Source organism: Pelobates fuscus, chromosome 3 (assembly GCF_036172605.1).
Source record: "Pelobates fuscus isolate aPelFus1 chromosome 3, aPelFus1.pri, whole genome shotgun sequence".
NCBI classification, from domain to species: Eukaryota; Metazoa; Chordata; class Amphibia; order Anura; family Pelobatidae; genus Pelobates; species Pelobates fuscus.
In genome coordinates, this window is record NC_086319.1 from 340,104,688 (window position 1) to 340,117,650 (window position 12,963).

Consider the following 12,963-nt stretch of genomic DNA (forward strand, 5'->3'; position numbering starts at 1 on the left):
CATTATAGTTATTCTATATATTGTACAGTATATATAGTCCCTCCCCTACCTTTCGATTAACTGCACTAGTGGCACAGAAGATCTCACCCGAGTATTGGGTGACTGAGAAGACCAAGAGAACTGTCCTGTAGACATTCTCTGCTCCCGATCACTGTGCTACTCTCCCAGTAAGCATTTTTCGACCTTGGAATGGAGAATATAGGGTAGGGGTTAGCAATCTATGACACTCGAGTTGCCTTTGCATGGCACTCAAGGGAGCCAGTGCCAAACAGTTGTGATTGCAGGTGGTGAAGGACAATTGCAGCACTAAGTGGAAGTGATCTCAGATCACTTCCTCCCAGCTCTTGTGAAAGGGAATTTGCACTGGAGTAGTGCAGCCTGCAGCAACTGTCGCAGCTCCTGTACATCATCTGTACCTGCCCATCCCGGAGCCCACTGGACCCAGGAAAGCCATTCACACTGCTATACACAGAGCATCTGAAGAAGCCTCCCCTCAAAGAAATATTACAAACAGCCCCCCCCCACACACACACACATACAGTTCTTACAAACACAATTGACAATCCACGTACATGCACACAACCCCACAAGCAGCCTCTCACACACAATTACACATGCAGCCCCATACACAGCCCACAAACTACTCATGAATTTATATAGTATAACAGCTCACATACACACAAATACAACGCTACAACTGTAGCACCTATAAATACACACCTCAATTTAAAAAAAAAATAGGACCGGCAGGCCAAGGAGGAACTGTAAGATCTTGGTTTTTGGTTGCTTACCCCTGCTATAGGGTATTCAGATGCTAATTTGCTGGCATGATACACTAAAGACACACCATACTCCGGACATACGCAACCACCAGCTGAAGCACAGTTCTAGGGGAACCGCAAACCACACAATCAATGCTGAAAAAGCAAAGAACAGGCCTACAGCTACACAGATGTTGAGGTTAGAAGCCCAAAACGTCCTCATCTCTGGTAGGGGCTAATCCCCTAATAAAACTGCTGCTCCATAATTGTTTTGTAGCCAATTCTTTTTTTTATTTTTTATTTTATTTCTGCCAATGTGTTGGCAGGAAAGTTAGAATGTCATTGTTGATCACTGCAGAGAAGGGGAGGCAGCAGAGGGTAGTTTTTACAACCGTGTAACACCCACATATCCTCTGAGAATAGCAACACTGGTACAAGGGGCAGCAGGTAACTAATTCCATAGCAACTTACAATAAATCATATATTTACTGCCAGGGGGTCTGTTATAACTAATGTTGAATCTGGAGAGGTAAATAATCCTTGTTGTCTAGTTCTGGTTCTTAGTAAAGTTTTATCATTTCTATGGCAAGGTGACTTTATTTTTTTGTTCTGATGTATATGACTTTATTTTTTTTATATGCATTCCGTTTCTCCAATAGAGTACAAAGGATATTACTGTACAGAAGAGTGAAGCCAATCGAATAAAAACTGAATGTGAAAAAAGAGTGAAAGGATTATTGGAGGAGAACGAAGAGCTAAGAAGGAAAATACAGCAGCTTGAGGCCAAAATAGCTGAATATCATGCCGAGATTAAGGAATTAAATGAAGACACAGACAGAACGAGAGAGAAAATGAAGAAATCAGAGGTAAAAAATTAATCTGGACTATGTAATACGTTCAATAAGGGGTTGAAGTTTTTAAGGGTACAAATCTGTCCGCATACATAAAAGTGGATTTTGAATTGTAAATATAAATGTAAGCTATATAAAATGTAGTAAAAATGTAGAATATGCATTTAGTCATATTTAGTTTATACAGAGAGGCAACCTATTGGTGCAGGACTGCTTTTTTTTTTTTTTTTGCGGTTTTTCTTGTGTAACATTTATATATGTTGGGGTGATGTGGATGGTCGATGGTGGATGGTGCATGGTGATGTGGATATGTGTGATGTCTGTAGTATGTGTATAGTGTTTGTCAAAGTATTTTTAAGTTTTTTAGATTGTGTGATCCAGCTGGTCAAATGGTCTCTACATGGAGTGAATGTTTTTTTGTGGTTTTTGATAGAATGTAGTGAGTAATATAAAATGTGGTGTCTATGCTGACAGTTTGCAGACATTTTTTTTTTTTTGGTTTTTTTTCAGGAACCAGTGCTATTCTGTGTTCTATTCCTGTGCCAGTTACGTGCGGAGATATAGATATATATATATATATATATATATATATAGATATAGATATAGATATATATAGATATAGATATATATAGATATAGATATATATAGATATAGATATATATATATATATATATATATATAAAAAGTATGTATCTTGGCACTCACCCTTTCCAAAACAAAAAATTTGATAAATATAGATGCCTAGGTGCTATCCCACGTTGTAGTATTTAAATGAATGAAAAAGAGATGCACTCACAGGTCTTGATAAATAAAAAATCGGTATTTTTATTCTCCAAACAGGGTACGCATTGTCCAATCGACGTTTCGACCCCTTAGGGTCTTCCTCAGGATCCTGAGGAAGACCCTAAGGGGTCGAAACGTCGATCGGACAATGTGTACCCTGTTTGGAGAATAAAAATACAGATTTTTTTTATTTATCAAGACCTGTGAGTGCATCTCTTTTTCATTCATTTATTTATATATATATATATATATATATATATATATCTATCTCTATTGTGAGTGCAGGAATACTTTGGATATATATATATATATATATATATATATATAGTATCCCTTAAAAATCGGGTGCTAGCATGCCATGGCTAGTATTATGTATCCATCCAAAATAGGCAGGAGCACTCACTTGTTAAAAGTCTAAAATTTAGAAGAACATTTTTAAAAAAACGATCAATGTTTCAGTCCAGCATAGAGGACTTTGATCCTGATGAAAGTCCTCTATGCAGGACTGAAACGTGGATCTTTTTTTTTTTTTTTTTTTTTTCTTCTTTTTTTTTTTTTTTTTGGGTTGTTCAAATGCCACGAAATTGTGGAAAAATATCTTGACCTCTTGACTGCTGCTTTCAGATGATTTAAAACGTAGAGTTACTACTAGAAGGGCCCCTGTGGTGGTTCTCATTTCTGTAAAAAAGCATAACAAATAAGAGCCATTCTAAAGTCAAGCCAAGGTCACTATCACGGAGCCACTCTTATTTAAAAATAAAATACATACTACAAACAGGAAAAAGGAGAAGAGGGAATAATGTGACAAGATAAAGATTGCTTGGACACTTTGTGAGTAGCACAACACATCTAGTCTCTGTCTTGTCACAATTCTGCAAATGGCACTTGCAGGACAGCATTTATTTAGTTATTAAAAATAAAAATGCAGTTGTAAAATTTCTACATAAGTCCCATAATGTATGGATGTATTTATGATGGTTTTCTCTATGAGAACAAATCCTGTGGAATCTGAAAGCTTGGCTATAAATGATGACTTTGTTTGTGATTTTGATGAAAAGCTGGAGCTGTGCCTGTCTGTAGGCTTTCTGTAAAATGATGAATTGAGTTTATTGTTCCCCATTCAGGAAAGTAACAGGTGATTTTAGGAATTCATTTTCAGTTTGATTTGGGGAATTAATTGAATGAGTTATAGAAGTTTTGGAGATTCTCTTTTACTGCTCTTCATATAATGCCTTCTCATTTATATAGCAAACAATACTTAGAACGTTTATGCAATCAGAATGAGGGGGGATAATATGGTGGTTTGCTCTTGTGTTGCTCTGGTGTGCCCGTGCTGTGATGCCATCACATAGATACACACATTGGAACAGCCAAACATTCAGAAACCTATACACATACACATTGCCCCCTTGTGTATTGGGGCTTTCAGACGACTGGCCATACAGCAATGGCTCTTCCAAAATGTATACTATACATACACTGATCAGCCACAATATTAAAAGCACTGACAGGTGAAGTGATTGATTATATTGTTACAATGACACCTGTCATGGGGTGGGATATATTGGGGAAGCAAGTGAACAGTTGGTTCTTAAATTTCATGTACTGAAAGCAGGAACATGTTTTACTTATCTGAGTGACTCTGGCAAGGGCCATAGAATAATGGCTAGAAGACTGGGTCAGAGCATCCAAACAGCAAGTCTTGTGCGGTGTTTTTGGTATGCAGTGGTTAGTATGTACCAAAAGTGGTGAACCGGCGTTTGGGTCATGATGACCCCTGTCCATCGCTGAAAGCTCCTTCATTGGGGATGTGAGCATCAGAACTGGACAATGGAGCAATGGAAGAAGGTTACCTGTTCTGATGAATCACTTTTTATTTTCGATAAGGTGGATAACTGGGTGCATCTGCATCATTTACCTGGGGAAGAGATGGCAGTAGGATGCAATATGGGAAGAAGTCAGGCTGGCAGAAGCAGTATTGTGTCCTGACAAGGTTCCGCTGGGAAACCTGATCATTCATGCGGATGTTACTTTGACCACAACTACCTACCTAGATATTGTTGGAGACCACATACACCGCTTCAAGGCAGTGGTGTTCCCTGATGGCATTGTCCTCTCTCAACAGGATAATGCACCCTACCACAAAAATGTTTCAGGAAAGTTTGAGGAACATGGCAGAGTTCAAGATGTTGCCTTGGCCCCCAAATTCCCCAGATCTCACTTCAAAATCCAATCCCCACCTTGTAGCATGCAGGCTTAAAGGACCAGCTGGTACTGTCTTGGGTCCAGATACCACAGGCACATTCAGAGGTTTTATGGAATCCATGCATGCCACAAAGCTATTTTGGCAGTAAACCAGTTCAGAGTACATGATATTAGGCAGGTGGTTTTAATATTGTCTGGTCAGTGTTCTGTGTATATATGTAAGAGATTCTATGGTATAGGGTCTGTATCATAGAGTATCTGGTGCAGAGCGAGCATGCATACATACACAGCCATATTTTCCTATGTAGATATTTCAGCAGCAACACCCAAACCAATTCCCTAAACACATATAATGTTACACATTTAAAAAAAAAAAATGAGCAGTGTGCGGGAGTACATTTTTAGAGCTGGAAATATTTTTCCTGAAAGGTTCAATGTTTGTTTGTTTTTTTAGTTTTTTTTTTTTATTTACAATTGGCAGTTTAGTAAATAACCCCAACTTAATTTTTTTGTTTTGTTTTTAATGGTTACAGAGAGAAAAACAGCAGCTGGCTGAAGCTTTGGATAAAGCCAATGAACGAGTGAAGGAGACATTGCAAGTTTCGAGAAAGCTAGAAAATCAACTGGAAGACATGAAGGTAAACACAGATTTAATATTTAAAATTTGTGAAGCTCCGTTGTTTCCATGGCAATTGTATACACATGACTGACATCCCCAGTCAGTGACCCCTGAAACGCATGGGAAAAGCGGTCACCTTTGTGCTTCCTCTCTAATGTTCCCTGAACCTCAAATTAGTAAAACTAGTGAGCTGTGCAACAATATATAGCTTGTAACACTCTGAAAACCATTTATATTTATTTGTGTGTGTGTGTGTGTTTTTAAACTATTTTTTAAGGTTACTGCTTACAGTATTCATTGTGTTTGGTTAGGAATAAATACTATTGACATGAGTAAAAACTCAAAGAATAATATCGCAAATATTTCCACCTTGATTTCTCATGGCGAAGTCTTGGCAATTTATTTACTAAGACTGATTGCTGCTGTACAGTTGACTGTTATTAAAGGGCAAAGCCCCCTCCCCCCAGAAAGAGTGGTCTATTGCATTATTTGTTTTTTCACTTTTGTACATTCTCCTTTTGACGGGACTGGAGTCATTGCACCCTAAAAACACATTAATGAGTACTTGGGGCTGTTCTCCTGCTTCAAAAAAACTATTGATAATTGGATAGCCTTTTGGCGTGTAACATTTTGTCATTCTAAATACTGATGTCAAACTAATTTGTTACGCAATAATTTAAGCATTTAGTAATGTGTGCTTCTTTGGCTAGTAGCCTTTTTGGGGGAGGGAGGTGGGTGAGATGGAGTCTGGATGTTGACGGCATGCTTCTGTGTTGCAGAGAAGCCTCAATAGAATTACTCATGAGCACCACCAATTATCTGAGAGATTAAAAGATGAGTCCAGCCAAAAAGAACAATTAAGAAATTTGAAGAATGAGATGGAAAATGAACGTTGGCAACTTGACAAGACCATTGAAAAATTACAAAAGGAGGTAAATCTAAAGCTATGTGATTGTCAAACTAGTTGCGTTATACAAAACATTTTAGTAATGCTATGCATTGGGATCATGCTCAGGCAATGTATGAAAATAATGATTATAAAAAAAAAAAACCTGATGACGCCAAACAAGCTAAAATTCACTCTGTGTAACAGAACACTGCAAATTGCAACACTCACTTGTCTTATAATGCTTCTATTCCGCTTGCAGTGCTAATGAATGTTTAACATATTATTTTTATGTATTTATGAACGAAGAAGCTACTATAAGGGGAACCTACTTCGAAGAACCAATGTGTAGATTTTGCTCTTCTTTTATACACTGAAATGGTAATCTATGTAAGTCCAATACGTTTGTTACTTTTGTAGTTATTTTTCTCCACCTTTTAGTTGAAATAGACTTTTTTCGATTCTGCCTTTAATTACTAATTAATGTTTTGGGTCTTTGCCAAAATGGTGCTTTGTGAAGCATTCTTTGGTATCTATGAAACATGGATAATCAAATAATTAAAATGAATAGTTACTGTATTTGGGTCCTACAAAACACATTTTAGAGGGTCAGTATGGGTGCAGTGCATTCCTGAAGGACGATAAAATTTCACTGAAATTCCAACACAGTCAAAAAAACATTTACCAAGCGTATTTTATTGTACGCTTGAGAAAAGGCAGGGATACCTTTTTGTCAGGCTTGCCATTTTTCCCATCCATCAACATGGCTGTAGAGGGACAAGAAGTACTTACTCGAGAGTACCAATATCGCTGACGTCTGCATTTGGCAACTGACGCGCCTATTCCAGGATTTGAAGAGGACAAGGCAGAAGATAATGGTGGTTCCCACAAGGGACAAATTAAAAATGATTAAGTTTTACAGCACAGTGTTTTTACTTGTTTATATAACTTTAAACACACAAAGGTTAGCAGACAACCGTTCAAGAAATAAGACATTTTATCAACCCACACTGTGCAATAATGGAAGATCTAAAATGTAAACTCTCTTTCAGTAAATGTGTAGGGAGACTGAAGGGCACATGCAGGGAGGTGTGACTAGGTGTGAATTAACAAAGTGATTTAACTGCTAAATGGCAGAGAATTGAGTGGTGGGACATGATCTATACACTAAATGTCACCCTATCTCCAATTTGCTCAAAACTCAAGGCAGAGGAAATAGAAGCAGCATTCTACCTATGGACATCAATGAACTGCATCAGCAGTAGGACCACCTCTGATTTTACAGGGAGAACGAATGCCCCAGTTATCCATCGGCTCCCAATAAAGAATGGAGCGGAGAGAGCTTAGATTATGCTATGCTATGCAAATGCGAGTAATAGGTGGAAGTTTATTGGAAGAAAAGCCCCAATAAACACCAGAAAGAGAGAAAAGGACTATTGCATATTGTAATTCTAACACCGAATATTGTAAGTGGACTAAGACATGTACAAAAATAATCATATATACAGGCACTCTTTTATCCGTATTGGTGCAAGGTGTCCAGGTAGCCCATTAACCTCCTAATAATCTAAAAACAAAATGATACCGCACTCAATACATTTGAAAATATTGTGCTATATTTAATAATTCATACATTTCATAGGTATTTAGATATGTACAAAAAAGAGAAAAAAGAAAAAAGTAATAATTTCATAAGGACAAGGGCTCCACGCAGACTGAGCTCTGCAGGGCGGGGGAAGGCTTATAAAGCCTTGCCCCGCCCTGCAATTAGGCTCAGAGCACTCTGATTGGTGGGTTTAAGCCATCCAATCAGAATGCTCTGACAGGTAAATGCTCTGTCACGTTGTTATACAGGGGAATATTCACTAAATGCCAAACATTGCTATACAGGGGAATATTCACTAAATGCCAAACATTGTTATATAGGGGAATATTCACTAAATACCAAACATTGTTATACAGAGGAATATTCACTAAATACCAAACATTGTTATACAGGGGAATATTCACTAAATACCAAACATTGTTATACAGGGGAATATTCACTAAATGCCAAACATTGTTATACAGGGGAATATTCACTAAATGCCAAACATTGTTATATAGTGGAATATTCACTAAATACCAAACATTGTTATACAGGGGAATATTCACTAAATATGAAACATTGTTATATAGGGGAGTATTCACTAAATGCCAAACATTGTTATATAGGGGAATATTCACTAAATATTAAACATTGTTATATAGGGGAATATTCACTAAATGCCAAACATTGTTATACAGGGGAATATTCACTAAATATGAAACATTGTTATATAGGGGAATATTCACTTAATGCCAAACATTGTTATATAGGGGAATATTCACTAAATACCAAACATTGTTTTACAGGGGAATATTCACTAAATACGAAACATTGTTATATAGGGGAATATTCACTAAATGCCAAACATTGTTATATAGGGGGATATTCACTAAATGCCAAACATTGTTATATAGGGGAATATTCACTAAATGCCAAACATTGTTATATAGGGGGATATTCACTAAATGCCAAACATTGTTCTACAGGGGAATATTCACTAAATATGAAACATTGTTATATAGGGGAATATTCACTAAATGCCAAACATTGTTATACATGGGAATATTCACTAAATGCCAAACATTGTTATACAGGGGAATATTCACTAAATGCCAAACATTGTTATACAGGGGAATATTCACTAAATACCAAACATTGTTAGGGGAATATTCACTAAATGCCAAACATTGTTATACAGGGGAATATTCACTAAATGCCAAACATTGTTAGGGGAATATTCACTAAATGCCAAACATTGTTAGGGGAATATTCACTAAATGCCAAACATTGTTAGGGGAATATTCACTAAATGCCAAACATTGTTATACAGGGGAATATTCACTAAATGCCAAACATTGTTAGGGGAATATTCACTAAATGCCAAACATTGTTATATAGGGGAATATTCACTAAATGCCAAACATTGTTATACAGGGGAATATTCACTAAATGCCAAACATTGTTATATAGTGGAATATTCACTAAATGCCAAACATTGTTATACAGGGGAATATTCACTAAATGCCAAACATTGTTATACAGGGGAATATTCACTAAATGCCAAACATTGTTAGGGGAATATTCACTAACACCAAACATTGTTATATAGGGGAATATTCACTAAATACCAAACATTGTTATACAATGGCTGGTTTAAGCCAATCAGAGTGCTCTTTATCATTTTACACAGCGTGGGAAAGTTTTTTGGAATTTTCCCACGCTGTGTAAAATTACACAGAGCACTGTGATTGGATGGATTTCAAGCCCACCAATCAGGGTGCACTTTGACATTTTACACAGCGTGGGAAAATTCCAAAGAACTTTCCCACGCTGTGTAAAATGACAAAGAGCACTCTGATTGGCTTAAACCCACCAATCAGAGTGTTCTTAGCCTTTATAAGCCTTCCCCCGCCCTGCGTAGCTCAGTCTGCGCGGAGCCCTCCATGGGTGAAGATGGATTATTTTTTTGCGCTCGGGTTTTTTCTTTTCCGTCTGTTTTTTTTTTTTTGGGCGCTCAGGTTTTTTATTTTATTTTAAGTTCGTCGGGTATGATGGCTTTTTATTTGGCCTTTTTTGGGGCTGAAAAAGGAAGATTTCAGAAAAAAGAAGACGTCAAATTGTAAGTTTAATTTTTTTTTTACAGGTTAGTTATTTTATTCCCCCCTCACTATTTTTAGGGTGAGGGGGGTAGGTAGGGGATAGCTTGTATTTGGGTGGGGGGGTTGACTAGGGGCTTGGGACCCCTAGTCACCTTGATTTGGGGGGGGGGTTATTTAGGGCCCCCACCCGCCACTCAGGTGGGGGCCGGGGGGGACAGTAGGTCCCCCCTTATTGTTTTTTAGGACCCCCACCCACTGCTCAGGGGTGGGGGCCGGGGGGGAGGATGGTAGGTCCCCCCCCCCACCATTATTATCTAGGGCCCCCACCCACCGCTCAGGGGTGGGGGCCGGGGGGGACAGTATGTCGTCCCCCCCCTTATTGTTTTTTAGGGTTGGGGACAGTAGGTTTTTTGTTTTTTTAGGGCCCCCACCCACCGCTCAGGGGTGGGGTCCGGGGGTAAGACGGTAGGTCCCCCCCACCATTATTATCTAGGGCCCCCACCCACTGCTCAGGGGTGGGGGCCCGGGGGGAGGACGGTAGGTTCGCCCGTTCGCGAACATTTGCGGAAGTTTGTGTTCGCTGTTCGCGAACCGAAAATTTTATGTTCGCGACATCACTAATCATAAACTATAAATTGAAATAGTTATGCAGATCTATAAAATGTATTCTAGATATTGCAGCTTATCTGTGGCTGTCAATCACATAAATATAATGGATGAATATAGCACCTGTAATAATACTGTTAAATGACAGCTTAATTAAATGAAACATACATTTAAAACCAGAAATATCACAAATTCATTAATTCTTTCTCACTTTTACATTTGGGGCTTGGTTTAATCAGAGCTTGGGATCTTTATCAGGTGTTTTTATCAGCTCCTGATATCTGTTATTTAATCGATCCAAATTTATTAATTCGGATAGATTAAATAGAAGCTGTTAAAGGCTTATCGGAAGCTGATCATTGTCTGTTTGTATATGGAAAACGAGGTATAAAATAAAAAAATTTAAAAAATTATTTATTTTAGTTGTGCATAGCGATACAATTAAGTCTCCAGTGCCACAACAGCAATGGTAAGCACCATATTGAGCATAATAGTGTGACAAATCGATTCAACTGCATATTTTTTTTGTTAGTATATAGTCAGGTTAAACTGGCATGTCCAAGAATTAGGTACACTCTAAGATTATAGGGAGGTAAGTATATTCAGACATGGAGATCGCTCACTAATTCTAAATGCTTTAGACACAAGCTAGTATCTCTTGAATTATTGGTGTGTAACCTGAAGTACTAACTCGCCTGTTAGAGATAAGAGATTAAAACTGGCATGGTATGCACACTTAATGAAAATAACTAAAATCTAATCTAGAACACATGCAGTAATACTTAAAGGAACACTATAGTCACCTAAATTACTTTAGCTAAATAAAGCAGTTTTAGTGTATAGCTCATTCCCCTGCAATTTCACTGCTCAATTCACTGTCATTTTATCAGTTAAATCACTTTGTTTCTGTTTATGCAGCCCTAGCCACGCCTCCCCTGGTTATGATTGACAGAGCCTGCATGAAAAAAAACAAAAACTGGTTTCACTTTTAAACAGATGTAATTTACATTAAATAATTGTATCTCAATCTCTAAATTGAAGTTTAATCACAGACAGGAGGCTCTTGCAGGGTCTAGCAAGCTATTAACATAGCAGGGGATAAGAAAATCTTAATTAAACAGAACTTGCAATAAAGAAAGCCTAAATAGGGCTCTCTAGGAAGTGTTTATGGAAGGCTGTGCAAGTCACATGCAGGGAGGTGTGACTAGGGTTCATAAACAAAGGGATTTAACTCCTAAATGGCAGAGGATTGAGCAGTGAGGCTGCAGGGGCATGTTCTATACACCAAAACTGCTTAATTAAGCTAAAGTTGTTCAGGTGACTATAGTGTCCCTTTAACATAGGCTGGTGACATTTAAGAGTAAAGTTCCACTGGGTGAACAACACAAAGGCTGAAGGTCTGTAAGCCACAAAAGTCCCCCTCTATCTGATCCCCAGTGCGCGGAGGTCATTGGCATCTGCAGGAAGACAATCCCGAATCCCTTTTCGTTCAGCGGGCTGAGCTTGATTTTGGGGCCCATTAACATGCTTCTGTAGCGCTTGCTGGGTAAGAGCTTCCCGAGGGTGTGAGTGTTGGATGTTCCTTAATGAGCTGTGGCCCAGAGAGCGCTCTCCTCACAGCTAGATCGTGTTGCGGGAATCTGCGCCGCTGTTGAGGCTCCCATTTGTCTCCTCACCATCCGCACTGCGACATGGTCTCATCCCAGCTGATCGTGGCACGGCTGTATTTTGCAATGGGTCAGGCTGGGGTGATGTTGCAGAGAGACATCTCGGTGATCTTCTCTGGAATTTTACCACAGTAAGCTGGGAGCTTCTCTGGGTTTGAGGGCGTCAGGCTGGATTCAGCTCCTGTAAGACCCCACACCTAGAGGGAGGTCAAGTAGCCTCCGTTGCAGGCTGGCTTGACAGACCTTCTTGAATTTAGCCTCACAGGTCTCCCTCCATGACAGGCCCTTTAGACCAGTTTAGGCATATTGAGGCTGAGGTTGTAGCGCGTGCGCCATCCTAGGTGACCATGCGGTCCCCGACACGCTAGGCTGTCATGTTGATTCTGCGGAGGTGTAGATGCACCCAGTGGGGACTGGGATATCCCCCGCCGTTCTGGGGGGTGGGGAGGGGGGGGCAGGGCTGCACAGAGTCGGGAGCTGGCCGCCTCCCCCATGCTCCAGATCATCTGCTTCATTATGCCGAAAAATTATTATTAACAAAGGTAGGGAAATTGTTTTGTCCCATTCAGCCCCCACTCATGGGCAGTGGGTGGAGGCTTTGATATAATGATAGGTTGTTGTGTTTTTCTTTGGCATTTTGTGGGTCTTAAGATGAGAATAAAAATAAATCAAAAGGTATTGTCTTTAATACCCCCTACCCAAAGCCTATGGGGTTAGGAGGTGAACAAAGGCATATCCACTCCTTCTCTCTTTTTAAATAGCACCAACGTACCTGCAATGTCCTGCCCCATTTATATCATAGGTGGGGGCTGAGAGTGACACTAGAATGTCTCCCAATTTATTCACTGACTCGCAACCCATAGGTAAGGACAGGGAGGACGATAGAATGACCTAAATT

At 39.1% G+C, this 12,963-nt stretch overlaps 1 protein-coding gene across 1 annotated transcript in view; it reads left to right on the top strand.

The window, feature by feature from the left end:
- Positions 1-12,963, top strand: part of CGNL1 (cingulin like 1) — a 113,088-nt gene that overhangs the window by 76,373 nt on the left and 23,752 nt on the right. Inside the window, exons 9-11 of the mRNA XM_063449100.1 lie at positions 1,421-1,627; positions 5,134-5,238; positions 5,999-6,151. Of these exons, the coding sequence (XP_063305170.1) occupies positions 1,421-1,627; positions 5,134-5,238; positions 5,999-6,151 (465 nt within the window). The remainder of the gene's footprint in view (positions 1-1,420; positions 1,628-5,133; positions 5,239-5,998; positions 6,152-12,963) is intronic.